The 17166-nt window shown below is 41.0% G+C and overlaps 1 protein-coding gene across 2 annotated transcripts in view; it reads left to right on the forward strand.

Moving 5' to 3' along the window:
- The window catches only part of SPON1 (spondin 1), a 229582-nt gene that overhangs the window by 14024 nt on the left and 198392 nt on the right, over positions 1–17166 (forward strand). For both annotated transcript variants that reach the window (XM_016128189.2, XM_016128190.2), the window contains exon 2: positions 3189–3295. In XM_016128189.2, the coding sequence (XP_015983675.2) occupies positions 3189–3295 (107 nt within the window). The remainder of the gene's footprint in view (positions 1–3188; positions 3296–17166) is intronic.

Raw genomic sequence — 17166 nt, forward strand, 5'->3', positions numbered from 1 at the left:
GACATTGTTTGCATGAAATCATTTATGCTTCACAATGATATTTTGAAGTAAGTACTGTTATTATGCCCAGTGTAGAGATATTTTTTCATCTTAACAGGTTCCAAGAAAAGAGAGCACCCAGGTCTTGGTAAAGAAGTCAGAGGAAATGTTACAAAAAACGTGAAAATCTAGCTGATTTCTGAAGAAGTTTGCCGGGAACGGAGGAAGTGGAACATTCCAGGCATATGAGCAGCATGTGGGAAAAAATACTGCAGGGTGAAATGATAAGGCTTTTCAGGAATCTGCCAGTGAGTGAGTCCCAGGACTAAAATGTAGTGTGGTGGGGAAGAATGTGTTTGGAGAGGCTGGAGAGGCAGAGGCTGCAGGTCTTTCATCTGTGTAATTTGAGCTTTATCCTGAAGGCAATGACTGTGGAGCAGTTGACTGTCTTAGGTTGGGTTCCCAGAAGCGACTTCATTTCCTAGGGCTGCCTGCCATACATAGTACCACAAACCAAAAGCTTAAAACAACAGAAATGTATTCTCTCACAGAATACATTTTCTGGAAGCTAAAAGTCTGAAACCAAGGTGTAAGCAGAGTTGGTTCCTTCTGGAACCTCAGAGGGAGTCTCTCTTCCTTGCCTCTGAGCTTTTGGTGACCATCCTTGCCATTCCTTGTCTTGTAGATGCATGACTCCAATCTCTGCCTCTGTCCTCACCTGGCATTCTTCCCTGTGTGTCTCCGTGTCTTTTCTAAGGACAGCAGTCAGGTTGGATTTAGAGCCCACTTTAATCCAGTCTGACTTCATCTTAACTAATTGCATCAGCAAAGATACCGTTTCCGAATAAAGTCACATTCCCAGGCACAGGGGGCAGGACTTGCACATGTTTTTGGAGTACACAGTTCAATCCATCACACAAACCCGCAGGTGAAGATTTGGGTGCAAATGACTTACTAAAGAAGTGCTCCCAGGGGAAACCAGTAAGGAAGTGGAGGAGTGAGATAGGGGAGGGAAGAGACCTTGCCAGGCTGTGACCTCAGGCAAGATCCCTAAGGAGAGTTTCAGTCTAATCCTGTAGGGCCATTTTGAAGTGTCAGGTACCCCTCAGAGTTGTCCTCCCTTGATTCAAGGTAGCTGAGACTTTCATATTAGGCATAGCAAGCTCCAGTGATCTGAGGACAGCCCTCCAGAAAAGACAGGTGCTGACCACTAGAAGCAAAGGCACACCAGTGCCAGGGTCACATTAAAATAATAAGGAGTTTGAGGGGCTCTGATCAGAGCACATTTATTGTCTGCTTCTTTGCCCTCTTCTCCCCTTCCTCAAGAATTGCAATCTAGATAGTGCCAGGCTACTTTGGGGCTGTCTGGCTCAGTCTGTCTGCAACTCAGAGATCTCAGCTTTCTCCTGGCACCATAACTATCATTTTCTGCTTGACACTGCTGAGCCCCACACTTTTCTTACTCTCTTATGCCTTTCTCCCCATCATTCTTTCTTCTTTACTTTCTATTTGACCTTTTATAGACATCGGTAAGCTTAATTGGAATGCTTCTTTACTTTTGTGAGATGAACTGACCAATCACAGCATGAGATTTGCAATCTTTGTGTCTCAGAGTTCTCTGGGATATCAGTGTGTTGGCAGCTCATGGACCACTGCTACCTTATCCAAGATGGTGGTTTTGGTTTTTGGAGTTTTAGAGTGCGTTATTTTCATGACTGAAACTAGTTTGAGGCAGTTGGACAACTGAATGCCCCTTCCCAACAGGGGGGTTATCAAACTTACATAGGTGTTATATGTTAAATAAATTGATTTAAACTTTTTAAAATTTAATCGACACTTATTGAATACCCATACTATGATGAATATACTCAGTATGTGTAACCATGGGTGGAGTGTTAAACTGGGAAAAAGGTTTGGCCCTACACCTGCCTCTAGGTGGTCTTGCTACCTTGAGAGTGTCTGTTGACATCTTGATGTCTTTGTTTCCTATCTATGAAGTTGGAAGGCTAGAATGGAGACTTCTTGGAATAGCTTGAGGCTCTAATTGTCCATAATTCCATCTTTAAAGAACAGACTCTTAGCAATTTAATCAGGCAGTAAAGTAATTTAAACCTCAATTTATATTGATTTCGAGAAACTTGAATTGAGTGTCTATTAGATGCCAGGCTCTGTGCTAGGTGCTAGGGATACAAAGAGAATTAAAATTCAGTCTCTCTCCAGCAATAACTGACAGTCCAGTGGAGAAAGTGGGTAAAAAGAGAATTGCACTTCAGTGCAAAAATTGCAATAAAGAATTTCCACCTGAGGAGATACAAATAGAAGGGTGACCACCATTGCTGAGAAGTCCCTTTATCTAGATTTCAGTGAAAACGTTTTCTGGGTAAATGTGAGAAGGAAAAGTATAATATAAATTTATAACTCTAGTTGCTGTAACAGAACTCCCCAATAAGTTTATTTCTAGTTTATACAGAGTACAATATAAATGTCTCTGGCCAGTGAGTGGTTCTTAGTGTCGTTATTCAGAAGTCTAAGTTCCTTCCATCCTGTGGCTCCTTCTCTTGAGACACCAGAGTCCTCCGCTGGACCCCCTGCATTCAGCAGGCACAGGCAGGAGAAGGAGAGTGGAGGATCAAGTGGAAAGCTTGTACGAGCCAGGTTGGAAGTGGCATGCATCACGTCTGCCCATGCTTTCCACTAGCAGAACTGGGGCACAGCAGACCTAACTGCAAGGGAGGCTGAGAATGTGGTCTAGCTGAGTGCCCACAAAAAAAAGAAAAAAAGAAAAAAAAAGAACTATGTTTTGGAGAACATACAGCAGTCTCTGACAGTTTGTGCTATGAGCAGCTAGATTTCCCTTGAGCCAATCTAATGGAAGTGTAACATTATTAGATAACTGTCAAGATTAGACTGCTCTCCGGGGACTGTCTTTATCAGATCATGGTTACTGGGAGAGAGCTCACCACAGCCTTGGCTGGTTCAAGTATTTCCAAGTGAGAAAGCAGTTCAGGCATCTAGCAGGTTCTGAAATGTAAGGGAGCTGGGTGGAGAGAGTAAGAGTTCACTACCGAAATGGACAAGTCTTTCCCACTGTCCGCTGCCCCTCTAACCTACAGGTCTGGGATGTTGATGGAGAACCCATTTCCATCCATTTGACAAATGAAAAGCTGTTGATTCCTATGCTTATAATCTGCTTTCTCCTCTCTCCACAGTGACGCTTTCTGCTGCTACTCCCTCTTACTTCAGAGGATTCACATTAATTGCCCTTAAAGAAAATAGGGAGGGTGATAAGGAAGAAGACCATGCTGGGACCTTCCAGGTAAGACTCCTTTTGGGTTTATCCTATGGCCCTCATTGCTCTAAGAGGCAGAGGCCAAGCTAAAGGTGGACAAATTGAGAAGCCTGAGTAAAATGAGAGGCGCAAGTGTCTGAGGTGGCTTCTCGTGCAGTTCTTTTGACCATTTGGCCAGGCAGGCCAGGTCTACATGTAGAACCAATTATGGAGCAGGCAGCAAATGCCTCGAGTCTGCCTTAAGGCCTTCGGGGTTGGCCACCAGGCCAGGCTCACAGTGCCTTTGGGCAGCAGACAGTCCAGTGTGGTGAGAGTGCTCGGAACCCTGGCGAGGCCCAGCTGTTTTTCCTGCACAGCCATTTCGTGATTGACTGGCAATTCTCAAGTGTAAATGGAGCAAGAGCTTAGGATGGCCAGACTGGAGGGAGTTCAAAGCACAGGGGAAGGATTATTAAGGGAATGAAGGGATTGATTTACGAGGGAAGATTAAAAGAATTAAACATGCTTTGCTTGGCTAAATGAACAGGGCCGAATTTAAGAGGTGGTATAATGGTCTTTAAATGTCAGTCCTCGTAGAACGACCTCCTCCAGGGGAGGCTCTGTCTGACTTTGTACAAAAGGGCACAGCACGACGAAAGTGGGTCAGGAGAAGAAAGGGAATCTCAAAGGCAAGGGCCCTGACAGTGAGTCATACTTCACCATGGAATATTCTTCCAAGGGGAGTGGCAGGAGCATCATCCCCTTTCAGAGGTTTTAAAAGAGGCCGGCAAGTTGTCAGAACATGTCCCAGAAGGACTAGGGCAGTCCTAGGAGGGGGCCTGGACAAATTTGCTCTAACTGTTTCTCATCTCAAGTTTCCATTGTTCTGGAATCCATTTTTATCTGGCATTTGCAAACTCAGAAGAAAAAATTTCCAGGAAGAATACTTACACCCATATCCGGCTGCTAGGGACTCGAGATAATTTGTGGGCTTCACAGAGAACCCTGCCCCCAAATATCTTCCCCATCCAAAGACATATTTTCATCCCTTGTGGCCAGTTTGTAATTTTGAATCTTGTGACTTAAAAAATGTCTATCGTTTAGGATCCTGGGCTTTAGGCCTAGTGGGTCTGTTAATTACATGCCCATTATAATGTCTTTCTATGTACCTAGAAGGCAAGAACTTTCTTGGCATGTATCTGAAGGAGTTATCCTATAATAATACTAATGACAGGCAGTATTTTGGGGGTACTTACCATAAACCAGGCACTAGATTAAGTGATTTACCTTACCTTCGTTTATCTTAATTAGCTTGCTTTATCTTAGTTTAGCTCTCAAAACAACTAAGTAGAAAAGAATTATTACCTCTATTTTATAGATCAGGAAATTGAAACAAGAGATTAAATTATTTGCCTAAATGGCTAGTAAATAGTAAGGCCAGAATCCTCTATCAGGTGTCTGATTCCAGAGATTAAATCACTTCCCTGTAGTACTGAATAAGCTCCTGGCACAAGTATGGTTGGACATTGTATCAGTAAGGTTGTCATAATAGAGAAAGATTCATGCATTCATTCAGCCCGTAAAACATTAAAATATATTCTCCTTGGCCTTGTGCAAATTTACCTGGAGGTGTGGATGATTTATCAGCTTCAGGCAGCTGAGACATCTGGGTACTTGAGTGTCAGGAGGAGTAAAGTTCCAAGAAGGGAAAAGGTAGAGGGTTGGATGGGGGAGTGTGATCTTAATCTTTACCCAAACAAAATTGATCTTTAAAATGATACTTAGAGGTGTATAACCAAAAGGGCTGGACTCAAACAGATATTTGAACACCCATGTTCATTGCAGCTTTATTCATTATAGCCAAACATCCTTCGATGGATGAATGGATAAATAAAATGTGGTATATACATACAGTGGAATATTACTTATCTCTAAAAAGGAAGGGAATTCCGACACATACTATTACATGGATGAACCTTAAAGACATTGTGCTAACTGAAATAAACCAGTCACAAAAGTGGTATGATTCCACTTATATGAGATAACTAGAGTAGTCAAATTCATAGAGACAGAAAGTAGAATGGTAGTTGCCAGGGGATGTGGGGGAGGGGAAATAGGGAATTATTGATGAACAGGTATGGAGTTACAGTTTGGGAAGATAAGAAAAAGTTCTGGAGATAGATGGTGGTGATGGTTGCACAACAGTATGAATGAACAACGCTACTGAACTGTACGCTTAAAAATGGTAAAAATGGCACATTTTATGTTATGTATATTCTACCACAATTAAAAAAAAATGATGCCTGAGTTAGGCCTGATGGGGATATAGCTTCTTTCTTTAATGATGTTCTGTTTTAATTCAATGGATTGATAGTCCTCTCCAATTCATTATTGTTTTTCCTCAGCTAAATCTTGATCCTTGCAACTGATTGGTGAATAGAGGGTCCTGCTCACAATGGGCAGTGAGTAAATGTTTGTTGAATGAATAAATGAACAAATTATTCTTTCTGCTAGTATCTAGAACTTAGTCCTGCTTGGAATTGCTTCAGAACTCCTATCTTATTATGCATACTTCCTTTTATTTCTGTTGGAGCTTCTGACATCTTTTCGTGTTACACCTCAGTAGTTCTCTGAGTGTGGTCTCTGGACCAGCAATATCAGCACCATCTGGGAATGTGTTAGAAAACAGAATCTTAAGCTCCACCCAGACCTACTGAGTCAGAAACTCTGAGGGTAGAACCCCCATACCCTGGGTTTTAACAAGCCCTTAGAGTGAAACCAATAGACACTCGCATTTGAGAACCGGTGCCCATCCAACATGGATTCCTCCGTCATCACATCAACATCTCTGTCTGCTCTCATCTGTCCTCTCATTGCTTCCCCCAGCCCGCGAGGGATCCAAGTGGGAAACAAATGTGAAAAATGCCTACTATACAATAATAACGCTTGTGTGCCAGATGTTGTTCTAAGTGGTTCACATTTATTAACTGATTTAATCTTTAGAAAAACACTATGAGATAAGCATTATTGTCCTGTTTTTCACAGATGAGGAAATTGTGGTGCATTGAGCAATTAAGTAACTTCCTTAAGACCACTTGACTCTAAGTGATAAAGCTGGGCTTCAAACCTAGTCAGCCTGGCTCCAGGTCCCTGCTCCCAACCATGGTGTATACTACCTCTTGACGTGCATAGAAGTGAAAAAAATGAGGGCACATTATGACTTTTTTATAGTGGTAGTTTCTGTGCTTAGGGCTTTATATATATTATTCTACTTAATTCTTATAGCAATCTCGTGAGGTCAGTATTGTTATCCCCATTTTCCACATGATGAAACTGAGCCTCCAGAGGGGCTAAGTAAATTGACCAAAGTAATTCAACATCTACAGGGAGAGAGGGAGGCAGACACTGTGGGAGTGATTTCTTCATACATCTTACTACACCTGCCCTGTCTTGTGCATTACATGCACACTCCACTTGGGTTCCTGTCATCTCCAACATTAAAGGGTGAGGCGTCATAGCTCATGCCTCCATCTTTCCTCTCCTGCTTTAGACATGGTGGTCTCTATGCCTTCCCCTTCACACTCTAGCATAAAAGTCTTTTCTCTCTGTACCAAAGCTGTCATCTTTGGAGTCATTCATTTATCCATCAGCACTGATTGAGTGTCTCCTATGTGCTAGGCACTGGGGATACAATGGTGAGGAAAATCAGATGTAGCCTTGCCCTCATGGAGCATACAGTGTCTTCTGTGTAATTGTTCCTTAAATTACCTGTGCTGCCAACAGGCATGGCAGGAAGTCAGCAAGTCATCTGCTGGAACATGAGCAGATGATCAGAAACTACATATGCCATTGTAATTTTAAAAATATGTAGATAGAGATTAATAAATATTTAGATACGCCTCCTTGTTAAATATGACAACCCAAAGGACTTAATATCAACAACAAAATTCTAACGCTTTTTAAATCTAGTTAAAGATTACATTCTTAGTCCTAAAAGTGACTCTGAAAGTCAGTGATTTTGCTTCTAACTGAGTGAGCCCTTACATGGAGAATACAGACTCACCAGGTAACCAACACAGCTAAAGCAAAATTACTAGATTCAATGGGGAGGGACCCGGGCCGCTTGGCATAGCGAGGGTAAGAGTTGCAACTTTCACCACCCTGGCAGGGGGCCCAAGAGAAGAGGTGGGGCTTCCTCCTGTTTCCAGCTGCTGGTCCCGCATGGCAGCACTGGCACAGACTAGGGATCTGTCTCTGGCTGCCAGACGGGAGAGACCCAAGAATGTCTCTTTGATGAGCTGTTTGGGTGTACTCATGATCAATTGAAAGTGACAAGGAATGCAAGGCTGGACTGCCTGTACAAAAGTAACCCACCCATCCTTTAAAACTGCACTGCTAACAATGAATTGCTTCCTGGAATGTTCATGGCCCAGCCAACTGCCTGGTCCACTCTCCCATGTCCTTCAGGTCTCTCTGCTCAGATGGTCCTTTCCCAAGAAGGCTGTTGCAATCACCCTATTTAAAAGTTCATCCCCCTCTTCCACTCCTGAGCTGGACTCCCTATCCCTCCCTCTACCCTACTTAATCTTTTTTATTTTTTTTCTACTGTTGCTGGGGGCAAGAAGGAGGCTGGGAGCTGGGCCAGGGAAGGAGACCGCCCCCTCTTTTTTATTATTATTATTATTATTTTCAAGTATATAGTACATTGGTTAGACATTTACATAGTTTATAAGTGATTCCCCTGATTGCTCTTTCTCTCCTCTGGCTCTCCACCTTGCCATTACATTAATGCTAACTACGTTCCCTGTTCCGTGCTCCCCACCCTGTGACCAGCTATCAACTACTAATTTGTACTTCTTTAACCCTTCACCCCTTTCTCTCAACCCTCAACTCCCCTCCCCTCTGCCACTTAAATTTTATCTGTTGCCTTTATTGCTGCCTGACGTGCAATTTGTTCTACTTGTTGACTTGAGCATTACCTGCCCCCCTCCACTAAATTATAAGCTCCACAAGACAAGGATTTCTATTTATACGGTTTGCTGCTGTACCCCCAGCACCTCGAACTGCACCTTCCACAGAGTAGCCTTTCAAATATTTACAGACAGAATTTTAAGCTGTTAATTTATAATACCATTGTTTTACTTAATTTTAATTCAAGGCCTATCTGCATTAACTAGTTAACAGTCTTCCAATCAGAGGAAGAAAGACTCATTATAAAGGGATGTTTTGCCTGAGAAGATCCCTTATCAATACCATAGAAACACATATTTTTTAATAGTTATTCATTCCATATTCTTAATCACCTGTTTCTAAACTATTTTCAGAATCTCTTCATTAACAATAAATATTTATTAGCATTTAATGGATTCTGAGCCACTTGAGAAGCTGAAAGAGTTTTTGACATTTTTCTAAAAATAAAATGCTATTGCAAGCCTGTTCTTAAGAATTCTTAGTTTATAAGAATTTTATATTCACTTAAGCTTAATCATGCACCTTATAAGATATTAGAATTTTCCCATCTGTCCTTCACTATTATAAGTAATGGAGTAAAAACAGTTTCTTGCATAAAACTTTTTTCCTTATTTGGTATAATTTGCTAGAATAGATTGCCAAAAGTGTAATTACAAATGCAAAAGATATAGAGATATTCTGATGTATATTGCAAAAGTGATTCCCCTTACTCCCCCCCCCCCCAAATGCACTCTTTTCAACAACTTGAATATGGGCATTTCATTATGGTAGCCACACCCACGGATGTGAAGAGAAACATATATTCCCATATCAGGACTGGGCATCACAGGATTTGGGCAGGTCAACTTGATGGACCAAAGCTAGCAAGACGAAAGCTAATTTAGGAGCCCATAAAGTCACCTACTCAGATCCAAATTACCAATTGCACAAGTACAAGAAGAGAGACTTGGATTTGTGGCAGCACATTAAACAAACAATAAAAACACCCCAGGATTTTTAATTGCCTATGAGTTCAGAATGAGTCATCCATGAGATAGGGCCATGAAACCCGATGAGGTCTTAGGACACGTTATAGGAGCATGTACACAGGAGTCAGATTGTTTTATGGGATTCTCAATTCATCCTAAGAGAGCCCACAATATTCTCTTTCTTTCTTTATAGCATATGGCTTTCTAGTGAACAAATATTACAATATAAAATATTCAGTGTTTTCATTCATCATTTGTTCATCCAAATATTGCCACAGCATTCATAGCACCCTGTACTTTTCCCTCAGAGTGGTTATTACCACTTATAATTATGTATTTGTTTTAGGATTACTTGTTTAATGTTTCTCTGCCCCTCCAAACTGTAGGGCAAAACCAAATCTATTTCGTTCACTAGTGTATTTCTAACAACTAACATCGTACCTGGCACATGGTGGACACTCAATAAATATTTGCTGGAATGAATTAATGAAAGCACTAATTACCAGCTGTTTCAAAGACAATGTACTAGGCTCTGAGCATATGGAGATGAATAATTAAGGCATGCATGGTTCCAGGTATTAGGAGGTCAAAACCTACAGCAGCACTTCCCAACCCCGGTATGCTACATACACCCGTGGATTACAAATGGGTTATAGGAGAGCCTAGATATTTATTCCCTTAGGTATTCGGGTAGTCTCATCTGTTTACTCTAGGGAAACACTATTATTTCCTACATGTGATCCAGAACAAAGAGACTTGTATAAAAAGAACTATATTGCAGCATGCCAGGTGCTATATTTGTTGCATGCGTGCAAATAGGAAAGCAATCATTTGTAGGAGGTGAGGAGTGAATGCCAATATGGGAAGATACAAAGGACATTTGTGGAGATAACTTTTGAGTTGTTTCTTTGGGTGGTGAAGTTTGTAAGTGGACCAGGGGTGAAGATGAAAGGAGTGCGTGAAGATCACTCCATTCTTTCCTCACACCTCTATTTTAAATCTTGCCCTATCTTAATGTTTCACTATATCCTTTTCGACAAGTGCATAGAGCCCAGCCAGGACACAGCAAGGTTTTGTAGATGAATGAATGAATGAATGAATGAATGAATGAATGAATAAGTGAACCAGGGGATGGATGACATGCGACGTTTACGGTTCCTTCCTTCAGGAACTCGCTCAGTGTAAAATGCCTCTGTGGAGCTGTGATCCTAAAAGAACCATCAAAAGAACACATTTTAAAAGCAATGTCAATACCTCTTGTTCAATACTTGTTTTTTTGTTTTTATTTTTAATTGCTATCTAAAACATTTGTAAGAAGATCAAGAAGCAACGTGGCACATGAGTGCCTAGGGTGGGCATTGGGTCCTTGGGCTTTCACAGCCCTGGTCTCTGGTTCCTGCTACCAGGAAGAATGAGAAATAGTTTTCTTCTAGGCAGGCAAGCTCTCAGTCTGGGAACCAGATTCCTTAAGGAGACTTGAGCATTACTTCTCTCAGCAGAGCACACCCTTGTTTTATGTTGAAGAATACAAAAAAGGATAGAGAAGGATAAAGAAGAAATAAAAATACACCATCTTATAACCTAGAGATAATAACTATTAACATTTGGGTACATGTCCTTCCAGATTTTAAGTATTTATATGTATACACACACACATAATTTTCAACAACATATTGGAACTATACGATATATAGAATCTCATATCTTATTTTATTTTTTGTGAACATTATATTTTGAGCATATTCAATGCAATTAAATGGTATTCCATAACATGAACTTTAGTGGGTTAATAATACTCCACTATACTGTAGAATTATAATTTATTCAGCTGTTGCTATATCATTGGGAAAGATAGGTGGTTCCAGTTTTCTTGTTTCTTTTCTTGTTTTTCAAAAAAAAAACAAAAACCCTACTGCAATGACACCTTAACTCATAATCATTGTCAGCATGCATGAGCATTTCCTTATTATTAATTTCCAGAATTAAATTACAAGGTCAAACTAAAGTCTCTCTCTCTCTCTCTCTCTCTCTTCTGCATGCACACACATACACACATACGTATATATTAGCTCCTCTATTTCTAGAAGTGGTCATTTGTAATTTGACAGTGTCAGTCACAGGTTATTATGACAGTAGAAAAATCCCCATTTTTAGGTCGATCTTCCTCTTCCAAAAGGATCATGTATCTCATTATTCTTCCAATTTTAACTTCTCTTGCCAGTTTAGAAAAGGGTATGTGGAAAGAATGTAAGTTTTCAGAATCAATAGATCCAAGCTCAAATTATGCCTCTACCAGCTAGGTGAAGAAGTCCCTTAATTCTGAGCATCGGATGAGACGATTTATGTAAAATGCTCAAAACAATGCATAGACATGGTGGGCCCTCGATCAGTGTCTCTTCCTCCTGAGCCAGCAGCCTAGGGTGCCCTTTCCACATCTCTGTGTCCCGTGGCTCACAAACTCCATCCTTGTGTGGATGTGGGCAGACATCTTAGTTTAGTTATAACCGACCAACTGACTCTCCCAGGTAAGGGAAGAGACAGGCTTTCTCTCTTCACTGTAATATGATTTCGAAGGCTTTAAAGTAAAATAAAAAATTCCAGTGCTGCTAAATACATGATAATCCGTAAATAAAAACAAACTACTCAATTTGGGTGCTAGGTGTTTGGCTGGGCTCAGTTACTGGCTTTGTGGCCTACTCCCACCTAGCAGCGTCACTGAAAATGGGGTTCGAATTAGATCTTGATGAAAGCTCCACACTTGGGAATGAACAGATAGAGGAAACCACGACTGATTGTCACTTCCAGGTACTAACTAATCTAGTTGCTTCATTTACTTTAATTCTCTCCCTCTCGGATGTAAGTTCCACAAGAGCAGGGACTGTCTGTTTCTTTAACAACAGAGTACCCGGTGCTGGATGCAGCGCCTGCCACACAATAGGTGCTCAATAAATATTTGCCAAATCAATCAATCAATCTCCTCTCAGCTTCAGACCCATCCCATGAGGTAGGCACAGTTATTATCCTCCATCTTACAGGCCAGGTAACATAGAGTGAATTAGAAACATGACAGAGGGCACAGAGCCAGTAAATGGCAATGATTATGGATGAAAACATCTGTGCCATTTTCTCTGTTTAGCATCTTTTGTGGTTCCAGGAGAAGATGTGTGGGAGAGACAGACAGCAATCAACTACTTGGTCCCTTGACATCCTTTCTGGGTCGTTCCAAGGATTACACCAGGTTTATCATTTTATAGATCCTTCATCCTCTAAGTCTCAGCCCTTCACATGCCATCTCCTCTGTTTCCTGACACCCACGTCTTCCTTTCATCCCATTTAGAATTTGTGCCCTCTGCCCCATCTCTGAGCTCTCAAATGCTTGGCACATCCCTTTATCCTTTATCCTAGTTTTTCACATATTGTGTGTCCTTGATGTGTTAAATCCCTATTACCCTACAAGATTCTACAAAGAGGCAGAAATCTGGGCCTTAGACATCTCTGTATTCCCACGGTCTCACCAAAGCTTGGCACACTGTCCGGTTGATAAATATTTTCCAAATTGATGGATGACTGCTGCTGGAATTTCTGGCCTTACCCACTGTTTGCTGGCATTAGTTGGCCTCATGCTTTCTTGCATGAGAGCTAGCATTGTTTGTACATCTATTTTTCTAAAGACCTAGAAACCATTTTTCAAACACGGTATAGGATCGTTTTGCAGACTATATATATATATATATATATATATATATATATATATGCATATATAAAACTTTTACTGCCCAAAAAGAATTTTTTATCATATATGTATTACATAATTTAGAAATGCCAATAAGTCACCGTGTGGCCTTGCAGTCCCTCGTCTTTAAAATGAGAACAATGGGCATCCATTCCAGATATAACTACTTTTTGGGATAGATTTTAATTCTGGTTTTACAAACACTTAAGCCATTATGTTTGCTTTTTAAAATAGAGTTAAATCCAAAGAGTTGAATGGATCATAGTTCACTTAAATAGAGCCTATTTTTATAAAGATAACTTTTTAAAAATCTATTTATTCATTCAACAAATATTTATTAAGCCTACAATGTACAAGACATGTTCTAGGCTGTGAGAATATGGCTGTGACAAAACAGATAAAAATCCCTGCCTTTATACGTATTGTGTTTCTAGAGTTTAGATCATTCCCATGGGATAGTGTCTGAAGTTTCTTAATCAAATAGTTTTTAGGCTTTTGATATATATTATTATCTCATTTTCCATTGCATTTGGTCAAGTAGGAGTTTGAGTAGGAACCTGACTCAGAGCTTACTTTTAGAAAGAATGTATAACCTTTGCCAAGTTACTTCATTTTGGTTTCTCCCCTGGACACAAAACTGTCCTTCCAGTTGACCTCAGCTGATACGTGACCTCAGCCCCATAGTCTTCTGTTTTGGAGGAGGCCAGAATCTTGGTTGAAAGAAATTCCCATCCACCATGTGGTTACTAACCCACAACTTGCAAATCTCAGTCTTATGCAATTTCCTTCTTAGAATAAAGTTCAAGACCTTTGATTTTTGCTCTGATCAATTGATTATTCAACATGCCCCATCTATCTAGTATTTCAAGATTCTTCTGGATTTGGAATCTTTTATTCAACATAATTAATCGCTGTCCTCACAGCGTTATATCATTTGCAGATTAAAGGAGCCTGCGTCTGCCGCTAAGCCACTGACGCATGCTTCCAAGACTTCGTGTTTCCTTTTCCCTCTACATGTATGCTTTTCCCCTTGATATCCCTAAGTCTTTTTCTTCCTCACTTCCTTCGGGTTTCTGCTCAAATGTCGTTTTTGTCAAATACTCCATTTCCGACCGTATTTTATAAAACAATACCCCAGCACTTTTAATCCCATTTATCTTGCTTTAGTTTTCTTCATTGGATTTATTGCCACCCGACTGGGTATTTGCTTGCTGGCTCGTTAGCCCTTTCCGCTCACTGCGGTGTCGACCACCTGAGAGTAGAGACATTGCTTTATTCAGCACTATCACAGTGCTTGGCACATAGTAGGCATTTAATAAATAGCTGTCAACTTCTTGGGCATGCATTTTTTAATTAAGCCCTGAAACAAGTTGTTCTTTTTCGACAGTGAAGTGACATGACTCTCTGGTAAAGGCAAGGATTCTGGCCCCCACTCTCAGCCCCTTTCTTTCCCAAAGTCAGCAGACATCGAGAGCTTCTTCACATGTACCCATGTGAGGACACACATGCTCACACGCACACCTCCTGGCCTCATTCCAAAGCAGCCTGTACTTGTATAACTGCCTTTCTAGATCCTAATATAGGACTTTGCCTGAATCTCAATTTAATTTTTTCACTTTACTGGCAGCATAGCCACTTTGTGCTTGTACCTGAGCCCTGTATTTGGAGAAAGTCATATTGCAATGCAGACTGGTAGATAAACATTGTCTTAGTTTCTTGGCTGCTGTAACTAATCACCACAGACTTGGTAGCTTAACACAACAGACATTTATTCTCTCACAGTTCTGGAAGTCCAGAAGTCTGAAATTCGTTTCACTGACCCAACACTGAAGTGTCATCAGGACCACACTGCCTCTGGGGACCCTAGGGGAGATCGTTCCTCACCTTTCCCGGCTCCTGGTGGCTGCCAGAATTCTTGCGCTTGTGGCCGCATCACTTCAATCTCTGCTTTCATCTTCACATTGACTTCTCTTTCTCTCTCCTAAAACTCTTTCTGCTTCTCTTTTTTCAAGATGCGTGTCATTGCATTTAGGGTCCCCCTAGATAATCCAAGATAAATGCCTCTTCTCAAGATCTTAAAATTAACTTTGCCATAAGGTTATATTCACAGGTTCTGGGGATTATGGAGTAAATATATTTTGGGGGGACATTTTCTGCCTACCACACACATCCATTTAGGATCAGTGGCCTTGGACGACCCTCAACCTGTCTGGCAATCTGACTAAATTACTCTGGAAGATTCTCTCTCCCACTTCTCTAATGCTGATTTTCTCTAATTTCTCACCTTTCTCTACCTCTTTCCACATCACACTCATCAAATGACCTTATCTCTTTCTCTATAGGAAAAAAAAAAAAAGGAAATTTCTGGACCAGAACTACTAAACGTGTTGGCATCAAATTAATAAACCTTCCTGCATCTTTCCTCACCATCCCTCCTACCAAAATAATGGAATATGGATAATCCCTCCCCCTAAGGTCAAATCCTCTACTTAGGCTCTGGATACAACCCCGTCCTACCTCCTCAGGAAGCTTAAATGGCTATTAACCTACCTCTCTCCCTTTCATAGAGTCAGTCTGTTCCTCTCAGTCAGATCCTTCCCTTTGGCTCAAGTTTTATAACTCTTCTTTCATGAATCACCCTTCTTAAAATAACAACAACAAAATCTCACAGTAAACAGAAATTTCATCCTATGACCAATCACTAAGTCCTATTGAATGTACCTCCTAAGGATCTTTCTAATTTACCGGCTTCTTTCCTTTTCAGCCTAGTCTTAGTCCAATCTATTCTAATGTACTCCTAGACCATCACAGTGACCTCCCTACAGCTACTTTTGCCACCTCACAGTGGATCTGCTGAGTACCCTTCAGTGGCCTGTATGACCAGTATGTAGGCTCCGTGGGGTCAGAACTTTATTTCATTCTGTGCTACATTCCCTGTGTTCACAGCATCTAGAAAAGTACCTGGTACCTAGTAGATGCTCAGTAAATGTTTGTTGAAGGTAAACAATTTATCACTAATTTCAGGAAGGCAAAATTCTTTAACAGCTTAAAGTTCTGGCCCCCACTTATCTCTCTTCTCATATTACCTCCCTCTCACTCCCTGGGTCTTCTGTGAATACTCCAAATTCCCTCCTGCCTCAGGGCCTTTGTAAATAAATATTTTTTCATTATTTGGAACATTTGATCCATCTTTTCCTACCTAATACAGACTCAGTTTTCAGATCTCAGCACATGAGTTGCAAATTTCTTTCTTGGAAAAGCTTTTCTTAGCACTCTTATTTGCTCTTACATGTTCTTATTGCACACATATCTTTCCTTTGTAGGAAATTCCCCAGCTATAATTGTGTTCTTATTTGATGATTGTCTGATTAATGGTTGTCTTTCCCATAAGATGAGAATGGGAGCCATTATATTCCTAGTGCTCAGCACACAGATGCTCAATAAATCAGTGTTATAGGAATAAATGAATAGATAATGGAATAATGGAGGGTCTCAGATCAGATACAGGAAGAGGAGAGAGTTTGGTACAGAACTGAATTTCGCTAATTTTAGAAGGCCCAGCAGATAATTTAGCTAGAGAGATTCACTGTTAGAAATTTAAATTGAGAGCTCAAGACAGAGTTCAGGTTGGTTATTTAGACTTAGACAGTTGGTGAAACCATGGTAGATGGGAAAGATTGGAGATTTAAGAGGATTAGCGACTGAGATGAGAGGGGGATGGGATTAGAGCAGGCTGGGAGCTCATTTTAGAAAAGAAGAGGCACACATGTAAAATAGATGGATGTGGACAGAGATAAGTGTGGGGATGGAAGGGAGGGGAGAGTTTCAGAGGGACATGAAGCAGAAGGTGAGACCAGATGAAGAGGAAGGAGGGGCTGGGGGAGAAGCGGAAGGTTTAGATTTGCTGAGAGGAGGAAAGGCCAAGCAGGTGAGCTATGCCAGCAAAGTGTGTGTGTGTGTGTGTGCACGCGCGCGTGCGTGTGCATGTGCATGTGTGTGCACTTGTGTGCATGTGCATGTGTGCGTGTGGGGCGGGGGACATGATCATATTATTCCCAACATGAACCTGTTTCTCAATAGATTACTATGCATCTCTTCACAGATATCCAAACTCACTGAGTCAGGTAAGCCAGGTGTGATGATCTTTCTTTTTCGGATTCAATATTAAGTCGGATTCATGTCCTACGCTTCTGCTCTTCCCACTAAACCACACCATCTCACCCTGCTGTAGCCTACCTGTCTGGGCT

Source organism: Rousettus aegyptiacus, unplaced genomic scaffold, assembly GCF_014176215.1.
Source record: "Rousettus aegyptiacus isolate mRouAeg1 unplaced genomic scaffold, mRouAeg1.p scaffold_m13_p_5, whole genome shotgun sequence".
Lineage (NCBI taxonomy): Eukaryota > Metazoa > Chordata > Mammalia > Chiroptera > Pteropodidae > Rousettus > Rousettus aegyptiacus.